This window comes from Rutilus rutilus (assembly GCF_951802725.1).
Source record: "Rutilus rutilus genome assembly, chromosome: 4".
NCBI lineage: Eukaryota > Metazoa > Chordata > Actinopteri > Cypriniformes > Leuciscidae > Rutilus > Rutilus rutilus.
Window position 1 is genome coordinate 1,972,343 of NC_140212.1, and position 17,401 is coordinate 1,989,743.

General features: G+C 37.4%; 1 protein-coding gene across 2 annotated transcripts; it reads right to left on the bottom strand.

The window, feature by feature from the left end:
- Positions 1-221: 221 nt before the first annotated feature.
- Positions 222-17,023, bottom strand: ano6 (anoctamin 6). 2 transcript variants are annotated; one of them, XM_084407569.1, is made up of 20 exons: positions 16,738-17,023; positions 15,301-15,368; positions 14,994-15,122; positions 12,762-12,830; positions 12,205-12,483; positions 11,578-11,691; positions 10,464-10,579; positions 10,053-10,187; positions 9,845-9,950; positions 8,218-8,278; positions 7,219-7,364; positions 7,027-7,104; positions 6,638-6,872; positions 5,493-5,662; positions 4,968-5,065; positions 4,695-4,825; positions 4,394-4,599; positions 3,422-3,633; positions 1,438-1,543; positions 222-1,337 (listed from the first exon to the last, which is right to left on the bottom strand). In XM_084407569.1, the coding sequence occupies exons 1-20, from the start codon at positions 16,820-16,822 to the stop codon at positions 1,119-1,121; spliced, it is 2,763 nt and encodes a 920-aa protein (XP_084263695.1). In that variant the 5' UTR covers positions 16,823-17,023; the 3' UTR covers positions 222-1,118. The 2 variants fall into 2 exon arrangements, with proteins under 2 accessions (XP_084263695.1, XP_084263696.1); XM_084407570.1 differs by lacking the exons at positions 14,994-15,122; positions 15,301-15,368 and having other exon boundaries at positions 16,738-16,822.
- Positions 17,024-17,401: the final 378 nt, after the last annotated feature.

Below are 17,401 nucleotides of genomic sequence, written 5' to 3' on the forward strand. Positions count from 1 at the left end.
TTCTCTCTTCTGCTGAACTCAAAAGAAGATATTATGAAGAATGTCGGCAACCAAACAGTTGTAGGGCCCCATTACTTCCATAGTATTTATATTTATTTAGTTTACTAATAAGATGGCGTGGATATCAACTATTATTTTTATTATTATTTTGTCATTCTAACCGATTAAGTATGAGTGGATATCAATGAGCAAACTATTTAAATGAAATTATGTAAATTATGAACATTGTACAACATTAGCAATTTATTTTTTATTTAAAAAATGCTATTGTCAATATATGTGCAAATTTGTAAACATTGTATTGTACAAAGAGGTAACACACACAAAAATGGAATATTCACAAACACACAGAGCATGATAGAAATGCTAGCTTGGCTAAAATAGTAACAACAATAATAATAAAAAAGTTAATTTATGGCATCTTGTGCTCACAGTGTTGTGTATGATTCTGATATTACCATAATAAACATTACTTACAAACACAATATTCATATAGTACTCCAAAGTAGTTTAACAAATCCAAAAACATGGTATTACTGTTGTAACATTAAGGCACTTTTTTTTGTTAGTATTAGTATATTTTAAAAAGCATTAAATGCTCTGTTTATTTGATTTGATGTATAAACCTCACATAAAAAAAAAACTTGGATTTGTCAGCATAATACTTGATAGTCATTTCAATTCCTTAAAAATATCTTGCATGGTTTTATACCAGATTTTGCACATTTAGTTCAATAAGAAGTGATAAAGATCACATACTTGTTTTCATAATATATAATACTTAAGTAACTTCTGCAATAATTTGCATTGCAATGGATTGTCAGAACAAAAGCTATTGGTTTTTTACGAGTCGTCTGCAACAAACGAAGAATTATGACAACATATCTCACTTGGCAAAAAGCAATTTCTAAAAAATATTAAAACTAGTGGTTTTAAGATGTGGGCTCCACACATAAACCTGTTTTCAAGGCATATTTCTCTTGGCACATTATACACTCTGTCCGGGTAAAATGAAAATGACTATGCAAACATTCTTGAGCTTGTTTGTTTGAGGTTTAAGACGCATGGATCTGAATGTGAGGCGTGGGACAGGGATTATTGACAGCAAATGTAAGGCTTCACAGCTTCAGGTCCAACTCCAACTCCAACTCCGGCTCTTCAACCTGGTTCTGAAGCTTGTCAGTGACGGGCTTCAGGAGTTCCTTAAACTGCTCGATGTTGTTTTCATGCAGGATCTTCTGCGTCAGGTAACGCTCCCGTTTGATCTGTTCTTTCACCGCTTCCGGCACATCCGGTATTATGTAGGACAGCATGAATTTTGTGAAATAAACGATGTGCTGAGAGGAGAACAAAACAGCATATTTAGAACCTTAAAAACACAAACACAAAGTTTGTTTCATGAGGCAGTCATTAGCCGAATCACATCTAGTCACCTACCTCAACAACAATCATAAAAGCCAGTTTGGCAGCAATGACGTGCCAATAATATATGCTGAACTCATATTGATTATGATGACTGGGAGGATACCTGAAATCTCGATACCTGAGAACATAACAAGAGCAAATTAATACATCTGTCAGTCTTCAAATATATCAATGTAAAATCTTAAAGTCCCTCCTGTAGTCAATAATTTTATCCCTTAAAACTCATCTTTGATCACCACAATGGCATATTTGTATGTTTTTTCCTGTGAATTTTTTTTTTAATTCATGCTTCAAAATTGCTGGAATGTAACTCGACACCCTTGCCTCATTTAGTATACGCGTTTCTATGAATATGCAAATAAGCCCCGCCTCCACTTAGTCATACTCCAGTTCGTGTATCGGAATGGTAATGCGTTTTATGTATCGATCTCTACAACGTCGGACACATAACGGTAATTAATATGATTAGCCTTTTGCTTGACTATGTTATCAAACAGATAATAATGTGTTGCTAATGTTACACAAACCATGTTCCCGTTCGCCATTTCAGAGTCAGGCAACTGCCTTCTAACAATCATCAGAAACGTTATGAACAACTAGGAACATCAGTGGAGAAATCCATCTAGTTCATCATAACATCGTTATATATATCATACACCTGCTATATTGCCAAATCGACCCAATTTTTCATATCAACAGAAAAATATACGGGGATAACCTGGCTTCTCTTGAGGCTCCCCTGCCGTTTGCTGTTAATGATATGCTAAAGCCCGCCGGCATGTTGATCTGATTGATAAGGTAGTTTGTGACGTCAGAAACACCAGCGATTTCAAAGCGTGTTTTTGAGACTGTCTTTGGTTCACTGCAGTTTTAAGGAGGAAATACTCAGCAATGGCGTTGACTTATGAATTTACACATGGTTTGTCTTAAAGCATATTAAAAAACAACACATAGACACATAAACAACATTAACTAGTTAAAACTCCACCTTAAAAACTACAGATCAATCTGACCTTAAAGGGTTAGTTCACCCAAAAATGAAAATTCTGTCAGTAATTACTCTCCCTCATGTTGTTCCAACCCTGTAAGACCTTGATTAAATCTGAGAGCTGTCTCACTCCTCCATAGGCTTCTAAGGCATTATAACTTGCTGGCCCAGAAAATGCATTAAAGACATCGTTAATATTATAAAGCGACGAGAATACTTTTTGTGCAAAAAATAAATAACGACTTTATTCCACTATTAATTTCCTTCTCTCTGGGCCTAGAGTGTGTTCACGTAGTGTAACTGCGTAGCGCTTCTGTGTTGCTCGTCACCACGTATTACACACATGACCAGCGTCGGCCAATAGTGAGCCTACGTGGTGACGTATAACACAGACGCGCTGCGCTAAAACACTACGTGAACTAACTCGTGGCCCAGAGAGAAGGAAATGAATAGTGGAATAAAGTCGTTTTTTTTTTTTCACACAAAAAGTATTCTCGTCGCTTTATAAACTTAAGATTGAGCCACTGTAGTCACTTGGACTATTTTAACGATGTCTTTAATGCATTTTCTGGGCCAGCAAGTTATAATGTCTTAGAAGCCTATGGAGGAGTGAGACAGCTCTCAGATTTAATCAAAAATATCTTAATTTGTGTTCCGAAGATGAACGAAGGTCTTACGGGGTTGGAACAACATAAGGGTGAGTAATTACTGACAGAATTTTCATTTTTGGGTGAACTAACCCTTTAACATCTGTTGCCACCAGCCATATAATTAGACAAGCTTTTGCTCTTTTCTATGCAAGTCTATAGAAGTAATGTTTGGGTAGTTTTATATAAATGATCCAAACATACAGGTGTTGCAGGTCACTTATAATGTGACATAAGGTACACACTTTTCTAAATGTTTAGATAAATCTATGCAACATGCATGCTGTGTATTAAACTACGAGCGAGCTGTTATTCACAAATATAACATGCTGTAATAACTGGTGATGTTTTACAAGCTGACCGGCATGTGGTGATGTTGAGCCAGTACAGTTCTATGTCAGTGCCGTTTGGTCTGCTGTCGCGACTGAAGTCTGCAACGTTGAATACAGACAGCGAGCTGTTGATGAAGCCCGCCATGGTGTGGTTTGATCCGCCCGTGTAAGGGTTCACAGAAAACGCCCAGTAATAAACCAGTCGAGGAATCATGTCCGAAGTGAAGGCAATGATGGCAGCCTGGAGAGGAAAACAACCACAGATGCAGACAGTGAGTGAACATGACCTGAAACGCACAACAAGTTGCAAAAACAACTTCTAAACCAGGGCTGAGTATTGACACAAATTTTGAGATTCGATTTCGATCTTAATACAAAGTGAATTGATTAATTTGGAAATTTATCAGGTACAGTCCAACAAGTAAAACATTTTAATATAATGTAATATATTATAATAGCAACTACTTCAATAAATGTTTTGAAATATAAACACTTGAATCATAAAACGTCATTTTGACGTCATAAAAACGTATATTCATAACGGATTTAGTAAAGTGCAAGAGATGAATGTTCACATTAAAGAGCATCAAAACAACATTGTTTGAATATCATAATAGAATTGACAGAATTTGAAAGCAAATCAAAGTAACCTTCTGTATTATCCTTTTATTTCTCACAACTTATTGAATTTTCATGTATACGTATATTTTAAAATTGGTTTGTGTACCTTTTTTTTTATGAGCTGAAATTGACTTTATTGTTACCACTGGAGTTCCCCAAGGCTCAGTCTTGGGCCCTCTTTTATTTATTATTTATTTGCTGCCCTTTGGACACATTTGTGTTTATATGAAGAAAGAAAGTCATGTACATCAGTGATGGGATGAGGGTGAGTAAATAATGATAATTAATTAAAAATAATTGTCATTTTTGGGTGAACTATCCTTTTAAGAATCAATATGGGTTCATCAAAATGAGAATCGATTAAAATATTTTCAACCCACGTTTGTGGCCACTGCGAGAATCGCCACTCCCAGTAGGATGGGCTGCCAGGCTCCGATGTCCTGGGCCTTTTCCGGAACTATGCGACGGCACTGAGTAGTGATTTTCCAGGCGTCCACACGGATTTCACACAGATTGTTGATCAGTGCCAGGAGAGGAGCCAACGGGAAAGATGCCACAAACAGAGTCACAAATCCAAACTGGATCACTGTGGGAATGCAACAGACCAAAAACACATTCAGACAACAGTGTTCGGGCACTCACAGCTGATTGGATGATTGAAATGTGTGAGCAGCATCTCACCCATCTCCAGGTATTCATAAAACAGGCCGAGCTTTCCTATTGGCTGGAGTTGATAGTCTTGTTCCCAGCGAGGAATCACTTTTTCTGAACCCACCTGGGTGCAACGACGAAATATCAGATTCTTCAACCACCTAGAAACACGGGTGTTTATTAATTGCTGTGTTTTTTTATCTGCTCTATGAAAGAGTTAATAATTCAAGTCGAGCCAAATTTATCATGATGTCAATGTTTATAATATCTTCAAAATGGTCTCATTCGCTGTGTGAAACTCACGGCAGAAGGACTTCTTGTATGTTGTTCCAGACGGCCTTTCCGGTCATGATGATTGACAGCTGTGTGGTCAGCTCAGTCAGGCAGCCGCCAGGATCACACTGAACGCAATAATGTTTCATGTTATATGAAATAGACATGTACCAGACTTCTCACTTATGCATTTTATCCAAAGCCACTTGCATTGCATTCAAGGAATATCAGTTGATGCATGTTGTTATATTAAAATCAAACTTATGACATACCAAGTCATATTTATTGGATGAAAAGCTGAAATTATGACATTAAAAAAGTTAAAATTCTGACATAAAAAGTCAAAATTCTGACTTAAAAAGTCATTACATAGTTAATCATAATGACACTCATAAGATTGAGATTAAAAAGACAACGTATGTCTTTCTATGTCATAATCATGAATTTTTCAACCAGAATTTTGACCTTTAAAGTTAGAATTTCAACTTTTTAATGTCATCATTTCAGCTTAGTAACAGTAATTTAGCTCCTCGTCATCTCACAGAAATCTCTCACCTCCTCGTTGCGGAACTTCCCGAACCAGTAGACGGGCTGTCCCGGGTGGCCCACCACCTTTCCTTTGAAGAAAGCGATGTAGAAACAGGACGAGTAATAGTTCACAAACTGAAAGAGGAACATCTTCAGCGTCAGGCTGTTCTCGTACTCCGTTTTGGTCCGTGGCAGCTCTGTAGCACACAGAATGAGCCACATATTTACAGAGGAACACTTTTACTCAGTATGAAACTAAAATAACTAATGCAGTTAATTACTGTTAACACTTAGGGCCCTATCATACACCTGGTGCAATGCAGCGCAAGGCTCGACGCAAGTGTTTTTTGCTAGTGTCAGCCTGACGCAGTTATCATTTTCACGTCCTGCGCCACGTTGTTTAAATAGCAAATGCTTTTGCGCCCATGGGCGTGCTGGTCTGAAAACGAGGTGTGTTCTGGCGCATTGATGGCGTGTTGCTATTTTGAGGAACTATAATAGACTGAGCAATTGACCAACTGAAACCTGGTCTAAAGTCAATGACGTAGTATTATTTTTTTTGTTATTTAAAGAGCACATTAGTAATATGAGCCTATAGGCGGGTCCACAACGCACATACACTTATTACACACACAGTGACGGGCAGCAGCACACAAACATGTCAAATATTACAAATAGAAGGATTACAATGTAAAAGATTATTATTGTGTACATAAAGATATGGTGGCATCCGGCTTGTCCCGTAGATGGTCTGAGCTTTAACCTTGCGCACGAGCAGATCCGTTTCCTCGCTAGAGAAGCGTTCGTTTTTTTCCGCTTCCGCCATGTAAATAGCGAATCCGCCATGGCGCGAGCGCAACTGCCTTTTAAAGGGAATGGGAGATGAGACTCTGACTGGTTTTTTGCATGTTGCGCCCAAAACACACCCATTACTCATTAAGAGAATAGAGACAACCCTTTTAGACTATGCACCGGGAGCGCCGACTATTTTTCCCGTCGTTAAACTAGCAAAAGTGGATTCAGACATGCACTAAATGCACTTGCACCGTGCACTCTAGACCATGCGCTTAGATCGATAAAATAGGGCCTTTATTGTCAAAAAAAAAAATTCAAGTCAAGTTAATTTAGCGAATCCCTGCTGTAAATCACCAAACTACAGCGAAATCTGTTACCGAAATCTGTGATCCAGATGGCAACTTTTTCGTAGACATTGTTGAGAATCATGATGATGATGAAGTTGATGATGGAGGCTGTGACGGAAGTGGCCACCTGAGGGGTGACAAACTCTTTGAACGGCTCCAGCTCCTTGTGATCCTTCAAACCCGTGTGCAGCTTTACAGAGAAAACGATAAACATCCCCAAGCGATACACGATCACCCCGACCACTGATGCTATGATCAACAGAATCTACACAAGATCATAAAAAAGCAACAGAGAGACGGATGATGCAACATGAAATGACACTGAAAAGCATGCGTAATGTGAATGCAAGTGATGATGGCCTAGAACATCTATTGGACTAGGCTTTAAATTTATGATGAGACTGAGAGTGTAATATTACCCAGAATAACACAGTGCTGATGCCACATGACACTCTCATGCACTTTCCACAGGCCGTGTATGGCACCTTCTCTTTAGACTGTATAAAACAAACACAGACGCACACTGCATATTTAATGCTTTTTTAAGCTTACTTTTGAAGTCAAACACCTAAAACAACGAATACAGCCCCTGCATCCAGTGAAACTCACACCTTTGTAACAGGGTTAATTCTATCATGGGTGCATTTGGCCTCGTATTCGGGTCGTGGTTGTTCCTCCTGCTGAAGAAACTCCACCGTGTCCCAATCGTGCTCCAGCACGGCCTGGTATCGTTTCCAGAACTCCAAAAACAGTGTCACTGTGAAAGATAAAACACATTGCATAAAAGATGTACCAAGTCATATTTATGAGATGAAAAGCTGAAAGTTTGACATAAAAAATTTGAAATTATGACATTAAAAAGTTAAAATTATGATGTTAAAAAGTTGAAATTATGAATTGAAGTCATAATTATTATATTATAAAGTCGAAATTATGACTTAAAAGTTTAAATTGTGACAAAAAGTCAAAATTATGGCAAGCTAAATGATATAAGAAAAAGACAAAAATGACTTAAAAAAATCTAAATGATGACATACTAAGTCAAAATTACTAAATCGAAACTATAGCATTAAAAAGTCAAAATGATGGTCAAAATTGACATAAAAAGTTAAAATTACATTTAAAAAAAATCTAAATTATGACATACTAAGTCGAAATTATGACATTTAAGAGTCCAAATTATATATTAAGTCATAATGACATAAAGATAACATATATATTGACTTTCTATGTCATAATCATGTATTTTTCAGTCAGAATTTTGATCTTTTCAGTTAGAATTTCTACTTTTTAATGGCAAAACGGCAAAAAGCTCCAAACATATTTCTGCAATGCACCTAAATGTTGCATTACAAAAAATTGCAACACTTTACAATAAGGTCCCATTAGTAATATGTTAATTAATGTTAATAAATGGAAGTGTTGCCGAAAAAATGACTGTTGCATGTAGCTTGCTGGTTGTCGGCCAGAATAAGCTGAGCCTACAGTATGTTGATGTAAAAGCATTGTTGATGCAATGTTGAGTAATCAAAGGTTTAGCATAATGAGGCTAGGATTAGGGTTCAGATGTGCATGGGATCATGTGACCATTGTAGGACATCATTACTCACCCCAAATAGACATGAAAACAGCAAACACTAATGTCCCATAGTTATCAAATATACACAGTCTCTGTGGAGGAAAACGAAAACAGAAACACATTATCAGTTTCACAACAACAAAAAGGGAGTTTCACAAACACCAGAAGTTAAATCCTAGATCAGACAAGAAATCCCCAAATCCTCCGGAGGAGACGTTATGAAATATGCAACATGTGTAAAGAGCGCTGCTGTTTTATCATAAGTTTGCATTATTCTCAACAAAAACCCGAAAGGATTTTTCAATTGGCTCTCGGATTATGGCAGAAAATAAGCTCTGTGATCAACAAATGCTTATGATTCTTACACGTTCTGTTCATCATCATGATAATCTTCACAAATGAACACAATTTAAGGCCTAAATACAACTGGCAGCAGTTAAAAGCTAAACGTAGGCTATAAACGAACTACATCACAGTCACATGACTTCAATCAAAGACTTTAGATGTTCAAAAATGGTGCACTCATATTACTTATAAATGGGAGAAAGTGCAATACGCAATATGGCGGAATTAGTCCCGCCTTCTAAATAAAACAGCCAATCGCTGGTTGATAAATTCATCTTATATGACATTTAATGTCCTCAAAGACCTCTCTAGTCCTATTTATTTCATCTCACAAGATTTCAAATGTTGGTTTGGTGGTCCTGAAATGCCTGAGCCCAAGTCTGTCACCAAAATGTTTGGGAATAATGACCTCCCAGAAGCATCTCACACAATTGCGTTCCCAAACACCCGGCCATCCAATTGCAAGATATTATAGCATTTAGTCATTTATGATGATATATGAAAAAATAACCACAGTGGCTTCACAGACTGCAGCAATTTACATTTTTATTACAGATATTTTGCGCAAATTTCCCAGGAGGAGACCATTTTGTTCTCTTGAACACATGGGATGGAAACGGTGACTTATTTGCAGATGTGTTATGCAATATTTAAATTTTGCACGCAAGTTACATTTGCAACTTTGGATGGAAACATGGCTATTGACTTCAGGACAATGGAACCGGAAGTGCTCAAATGCTTGTTCCTGGGTTTCGGCCAAGCGGCAACCTTCCACTCTCTCTCTCTTGAATTCAACATGTGACTTAAACGACAATTCATCGACTGGCCAATAGAGACAGGCTCCAAAAGAAAGTCAATCCCATAGGCATAAACCCACAGGTTAAAATGGCCAACTTTACAGCAGAATTTTTTTTTTGTATAGCCTGGTGCAAAAAGTGGTTTTGGTCTATATAGCTAATTTAGCCCTTTATGACGACTGTGAGGGGGGGGGATTTTTTTTATAACTCATCCGTTTAAATTATATTAAGCCTTAAAGTTGTGCATAATTAAGGGCGTGGCCACTTGCCACTGATGTCACTACTAGCAGTTTGTCTGCTGTCTGTTAGCGTCACGTCACCTCAGCTAATTCGCCTCGCTGCACATTTTCGGTTATCCGGGAGTGACGCGCTGCCAAGATGGCGACGACTGGCTCCGCCCACTTTAGGCTTCAAAAATGCTCTTCAGAAACATACGGGTGAAGTCACGGACACTACGTCCATATTTTTTTTACAGTCAATGGTTTTGGCCCAGAAGCACTTTATTTGAATACTCACTTTAGAGGACTCACACGTGATGTTCAGCCTCCAGTACTGACAGTCCTGATCACACTGCGGGCACATGATAATCTGTCCACCAATCTCAGGGTCGCACACCTCTTTGCTGCCCAAACAGAGTTATAATCAGTCAAAGCACATTGTAAGTGCATTACAAGTACTGTGAAGTGTATCAGAGCATAACGGCGTGATGTTATGAGTGCTGTACCTCCATGTGCTGCTCTCTCTGGATTTGTATCCGTATATGAAACAGCCGAGGCCGACTGCAGCAGCGAGGGACAACATGAACGTGTAGAAACCCAACCAGGCAAAATAAATGCCGATCTTCTCACCGAAATATTTCCTGAAAGCAAGATCAGGTGCATATTAATGAAACTGAACTGTCTTTAGTAGAGCTGCTTTATAGCTGAATCAAAGTTCTTTCATAATTGATGAACTTGAACTGAATTAAATCAACATTGAAATGAATTACACTATTGTCTTCTGTAGAGCTGCTTTATAGCTGACTCATACTCGTAACATGATGAATTTGCATTAATCTAGAGGGAAGCAGAAGTCAGAATAGAGACTAAAAACACAAACTGCATGAATGCAATAGTCTTCTGACACAAACACACACCTGATCAGGTTCAGCGGCTGCATCTTGTAGAAGCTCTTGGGATTCGCCCACTCGTTGTAAAGCAGAAATCGTTCATTCGGGCAACTGGGCTCTTTAGATTTCACATTAAATCTGCACTGTTACAGAAATCACAAAAACACCAGCAAAAAGCACATTAGTGATCATTTAATACTGCAGTAAAGTACTCATGCATCACCTCTGCACATAAACTACATCCAGTTTAAACAACTTTTTTGGGTAACAACTTTTGGTAACACTTTATTTTACAGTGTCCTTGTTTCATATATTACATGTACTTACTATAGTAATAACAGTATATTATGCATAATTACATGCAACTAGCCCTTAATCAAACCCTAATCCTAACCCAACCCTATAGTAAGTACATGTAGTTAATTAATATTACTCAGTAATTAAATGTATAATAACGCTGCAACAAGGACACCTTATTTAAGTGGCTAGTTAGTTATTGTTTTTTATTATTTATTTATTTATATTTACACAGGTTTCTTGTACCCAGGTTTTTTTTACAGTTACTGTGGAACTGTATTATTTATTTGTTTATTTATTTATTTGTTTATTTATATGCATTTAAAATAATTTGTATATATTATTTGATTTATTTTAAGAATTTCTTATGTTTATAACTAATTAATTTAATTACGTAGAATCTTTTTTATTATTTATTACACACATTTATATTTTATTTATTATAATTATAATTATAATTTAATTATAATTTTATACATCATAAATTTTTTTAATTGTAGATTAATTGTAGTAATTTTTATGTGCTTTTGTAATTTTGTAATTATTAGTGTTTTTAAACATTACTATTTAGGTTAAATTTATTTTTAATATAAATATAAATAATATTTATTTTTGTGCTTAAAGTTCAGTTAGAAAGTTTCATTTAGTTCAAGTTTTTCATGTTTTATATATATATATATATATATATATATATATATATACACATACACATTTTTATTTTTATTTTATTTATTTCATTTTATGACAAAAATGTTTTAAAAGTTTTAGTAAACTTTATTAACCCTAACTGTGACTGGAGGAAGTATGATGATATTTTCACCTGTGGTGTTTGATGGTTACTTACATCATGTAATGGATATGCATCTTTGTACACGCCTCCGTTCAGCAGTTTGGAGAAGCCATACTTCTTCATGTCTCCTCTGATATCATACGGAGCTCGGTTGAGGACGTAGTACGCCTGTAACCAACGGTATATCAGTGAGAGACAGGTGAAGGTAAAGTGCGAGCGACTCTTAGGGCCCTGTTTTAAGGATCTAAGCGCATGGTCTAGACTAGAGCGCACGGCGCATGGTCTTAAAGGGTTGTCTCTATTCTCTTAATGAGTAATGGGTGTGTTTTGGGCGTAACGTGAGTTACCAACCAGAGTCTCATCTTCCATTCCCTTTAAAAGCCAGTTGCGCTTGCGGCATAGAGAATTTGCTATTTACATGGCGGAATTTGCAAACGGAAAGACTGAACGCGTCTCTAGCGAAGAAACGCTAGAGATCTGCTCGTGCGCGAGATTAAAGCTCAGACCGTCTACGGGACAAGCCGGATTCCACCATATCTTTATGTACACAATAATAATCTTTTATATTGTAATCCTTCTATTTGTAGGACGTGAAAATGATAACTGCGTCGGGCTGAAACTAGCAAAAAACACTTGCGTCGCGCCGTGTGTATGATAGGGCCCTTAAGATGTTCAACGCACCATTCTGCTCCTCATGGCTGGCGTGAAGAACTGATCTCTGTCCTTCACATGAAAACGGTTCAGCAGATCCTTCCTGAAGGGGGCCGTGAAGAACTCCGTCTCTTTGACAATGGCGTCTTCGCTGGGGTAGAAGTGCTTGGTGAAGCAGTTGTACCCAAAGGATTGTGGGGCCAGATCATTGGGCTGGATGGGCAGTTTGATATGCAGGACTTCAGCGTAAGAACACAGCGTTTCAAAAGGCATGTGCAGTTTCACATAGAACATTTTCTCATCTATCACCTGCAAAACACAGAGAGAAGGGAAACTTCTACAGGAAAGGTGTATGTGCCTGTCTAAAACAATAGCATTCCTGCAGATCAGATCAACAGGCTGAGACAAGACCTGCTGTATCCTTCCTGAGAATCCATATTTACTGGTGGAACTGATATAAACCAGGAATAAATAAAGCAGGAAATGACAAGAATGTCAATAAGGAAAGAGGAACTGCGGGTCTGATACTTATGGAGGAAAACATCTCTAGGGAAATCTTATTTAAATGTGCGAATTAAACAACTTACGGATTGTGTCGCCTCCAATTCCACACCAAAATCCATCAGGCTTCCTTCAAAACACTCTCTTCGTTTTTGCTAGATAGTAAATGAAAAAAGAGAGAAGAGATTAAAACTCGCTGTGTATGAATGACGATGATGTTGTTAAGAAAATAGTCTGGAGCTTGAGTTAGATGATAGGTTTAGTGATTAAGGTTTTTAGTATGTGTGTGAATCTCACAAAACATTACTCATTTAGGGTTTAAAGTTGGCATGAAATGAAAATACACATCAAATGTTTATTGAAAAGAAGAGAAATAACAACATCGAGGCATCACAAAACAGTAACTATATACATATACATATACATATACACTCACCTAAAGGATTATTAGGGACACCATACTAATACTGTGTTTGACCCCCTTTCGCCTTCAGAACTGCCTTAATTCTACGTGGCATTGATTCAACAAGGTGCTGAAAGCATTTTTTAGAAATGTTGGCCCATATTGATAGGATAGTATCTTGCAGATGATGGAGATTTGTGGGATGCACATCCAGGGCACGAAGCTCCCGTTCCACCACATCCCAAAGATGCTCTATTGGGTTGAGATCTGGTGACTGTGGGGGCCATTTTAGTACAGTGAACTCATTGTCATGTTCAAGAAACCAATTTGAAATGATTCGAGCTTTGTGACATGGTGCATTATCCTGCTGGAAGTAGCCATCAGAGGATGGGTACATGGTGGTCATAAAGGGATGGACATGGTCAGAAACAATGCTCAGGTAGGCCGTGGCATTTAAACGATGCCCAATTGGCACTAAGGGGCCTAAAGTGTGCCAAGAAAACATCCCCCACACCATTACACCACCACCACCAGCCTGCACAGTGGTAACAAGGCATGATGGATCCATGTTCTCATTCTGTTTACGCCAAATTCTGACTCTACCATCTGAATGTCTCAACAGAAATCGAGACTCATCAGACCAGGCAACATTTTTCCAGTCTTCAACTGTCCAATTTTGGTGAGCTTGTGCAAATTGTAGCCTCTTTTTCCTATTTGTAGTGGAGATGAGTGGTACCCGGTGGGGTCTTCTGTTGTTGTAGCCCATCCGCCTCAAGGTTGTGCGTGTTGTGGCTTCACAAATGCTTTGCTGCATACCTCGGTTGTAACGAGTGGTTATTTCAGTCAAAGTTGCTCTTCTATCAGCTTGAATCAGTCGGCCCATTCTCCTCTGACCTCTAGCATCAACAAGGCAATTTCGCCCACAGGACTGCCGCATACTGGATGTTTTTTCCTTTTCACACCATTCTTTGTAAACCCTAGAAATGGTTGTGCATGAAAATGCCAGTAACTGAGCAGATTGTGAAATACTCAGACCGGCCCGTCTGGCACCAACAACCATGCCACGCTCAAAATTGCTTAAATCACCTTTCTTTCCCATTCTGACATTCAGTTTGGAGTTCAGGAGATTGTCTTGACCAGGACCACACCCCTAAATGCATTGAAGCAACTGCCATGTGATTGGTTGATTAGATAATTGCATTAATGAGAAATTGAACAGGTGTTCCTAATAATCCTTTAGGTGAGTGTATATACACACACATGTATATACATACATATATATATATATACACATACATACATATATATATATGTGTATGTTTGTGTATACATATATAAGTGTATATACATATATAGTGTGTATATATATGTGCTGTCAATCGATTAATCGCGATTAATCGCAACTAACATAATAGTTTGTTTATATAATGTGTATATATGTTATTATATATGTGTGTACGTGCATACATATACATGTAAACACACATATTGTATGTAAACACAAACTTTTATGTTCAATTCGATTAATTGCGATTAATCGATTTGACAGCCCATTATATTTATGTATATATTTTGCATTTTAATTTTTTTTCATAATGTTTAGTGACATAATGTAAGCAGGAATTCTTTCATCAGTTAGTGCGCTTAAACCCCGCCCCTACCATATTTTGAGTGCCACGCCCACATCTCAACATCCAATCAACAACCGATGCATAGATCCAACTCCCCGCCCCACTTTCCTCCACCAATAATGCGTTATACTCGGATGTATGTCACAATACGGAAGAAAAGATCTGTTGCAACTTCCGTTTCATTATTGACTTTAGGCATTAGGTTATTGTTAGGTTAAGAGTCAAGGGCTAGCAGTTTATATTAGTCATGAAGATTAGTAAATGAAGTGTTCATGTGACCTTACATTTTTCTTATATACTGAGCCTTTTTTCTGTGATGCATTTTTAGACTCATCCTCATAGACCAAAACAAGGTCAATCCTTCTCATTCCATCGTTGAAAAACAGTGAGTCTGGGTTTCCATTGAAATCAACCTGCAAACGACAAACTGACATCACAGGAAGCTCAAAGTCATCTCTAGTCATGCAAAAGATCCTTTATGAAATAAAAGGCCATTAAAGTTCCTTAATAAATGGCTTTGAGCTATTGAATTAATTCTCCTAAAATTCTTCTAGTTTGGGCTTTTTCAAGATGGACAGAGAAGAAACAAACCTGTTTCACTTTTGGCGCAGCTTCACCATCTGGTCTAGATTTGTATGTTGGCGCCTGTTCAGAATAATCTGGGAAAAGGTTGGAAACATCCAACAGGTGAATCACACAATTCTGTGATCAGATATGAATCTGCAGCCCTTGCCGATGATAACTAACAAGTAGTAATACATCAACATACTTAAATGAATTATTGTTTTACATAATATTTTCAATGCATACACCATTAAACATTTTTCCCTTCAAACAAATCAAACTACATTACACTCGGCATGTGAACACTTTGGAATTCTCTGATTTAACGTTTACTTACAGTGAAGGGAAAACCCAACCAAAACAAACTAACCAGAGAGCAAAGCATAATGGGAAACATATTAACTCAAATCAGATGTTGCTCAGCTGGATGGAAAATGTCTATAGCAACGGCCTGCAAACAGCTCGTACAAGGAAAACTCATCTGTCCCATCACGCCTCCACCACACAAACTTATTCCAGCTTATGAAATTAAACTGTCCATAAAACAGAGCAGAAGGGCTGACAAAAAGGAAAATCCTTAGTGCATTTAAGATGTGTATTTGTCCAATGAATATCACCATATATTATTAATGAAAATGTATTTGTCAAATTGAATCACATTTTTGTGCAGTTCTTGCAGTAAAATGCAATAGAATCTAAAGTAGGTTGTATAATTGAGCATTAATATAGACACACAAAATACAAAATACATAAAACACATGCATGCATTTAGTTTGAATCAAAAATATTGTCAATATTATCAGTAAAGACAGAGTGGATGGTGGTGAAGTGTGTAACTTGTCTTTCTGGTTAGGTTGTTTTGTATTGTTTCGGGCCTGACATATGCAAATGTGTTCTTTTAATATGTATTCCCTGCAACTGAACGAGTTTGAGCACATTATTTATGCATTTATAACTCTGAAATACGCCTGATGCCTTCTTGTAGCTCACCACACCTGCTGCACCGAAAAAGAAACTAAACGTGTGTTCCCAGCTAACAGGCAACCGTCTGTGAGCTTTTGATAACGTTCTGGCAAGGTTTCTCGAAGCTATGAACAAACATTCTTCCAGAAAATAAACGTTAGAAAGAATAAGAAAATAGGGGGGAAACGTTTCCCCGAAATGTTTTAGTTCCACGTAAACACGTTAGTACACGTTCGTGTAACATTTCTTTTTATAACGTCACTGGTTGTTTCAGAACGTTCAGAGAACATTCAAATGTAACATTCCCAAAATGTAAGCAGAATTCTAAAATGGAACGTTCGCATAGAAAAAGAGAAAAAAAGTTTTAAAAGATTTACAAAACTTAAAATCGAACGTTGGCAAAACGTTCTTAGAACATATGTTTGTAAGCCAGGACGTTGTCCTCTTTCTCTCTGAATCATGTAAGATAGCGATATATTGTTGTAAAGATGCCGAACTCACCCACTTCAGACATTAAACACATCTCAACATCTCCGTTCTCTGTTTCTGAGTCCAGCTCATTAATGTCATCTTCTACTTCAGACATTCTTAAAACTCAGCACAAAAAAAAAAAAAACTTTGAGAAAGCAAAGCAACATGTAACAGATAATAACAGGAGTCCGTACAGCACAGAAGCGCAGCAGCAATACAAAGTATGACCGTAAAAAAAAAATTAAAAAAAATCAGAGGGTGAAAACAAAATGCGTGAAGTTTTCCCTGCCGGTCCGAACTTGCTGAGACTGTGGGTGGGGTCGGAAGAGGGTTGTAGGGGTATAAGCTGGCAGACAATTATTGCATAACAATTTGTTGCTGCAGCTACTTGATAGTTTCCGCTTTTGCAGGTTTATACGTCTATATAAAAGGTAGCCTACATTTTTTTTTTTTTCAGAACAAGTCATTGTTTATATTTTTCTATCACTAGTTAACGCATATATTAAAACTAGTAACTCTGCATGTTGTTTGGTTAAACATAACTTCAAACGATAGAACGTGTTTGCGCACTAGGAACGATTTCCGTACGTGTCTTCGATTTCACACGGAGTGTTTGTGCGACGGAAGTGAGCTTTAGCACCTTTGTTATCTTGTAATCCTTAATTATGTATAATTTATTTGTTCAAATACGAGT

Coding starts and splice junctions, on each gene's coding strand:
- ano6 (XM_084407569.1), bottom strand. CDS start 16,822: ATGTCTGAAGTAGAAGATGACATTAATGAGCTGGACTCAGAAACAGAG. Junction 11,692..12,204: donor CAGCCATGAGGAGCAGAATG/GTGCGTTGAACA, acceptor CGTTGGTTACAG/GCGTACTACGTCCTCAACCG. Junction 7,365..8,217: donor TGTTTTCATGTCTATTTGGG/GTGAGTAATGAT, acceptor TATCTTTCACAG/TGACACTGTTTTTGGAGTTC.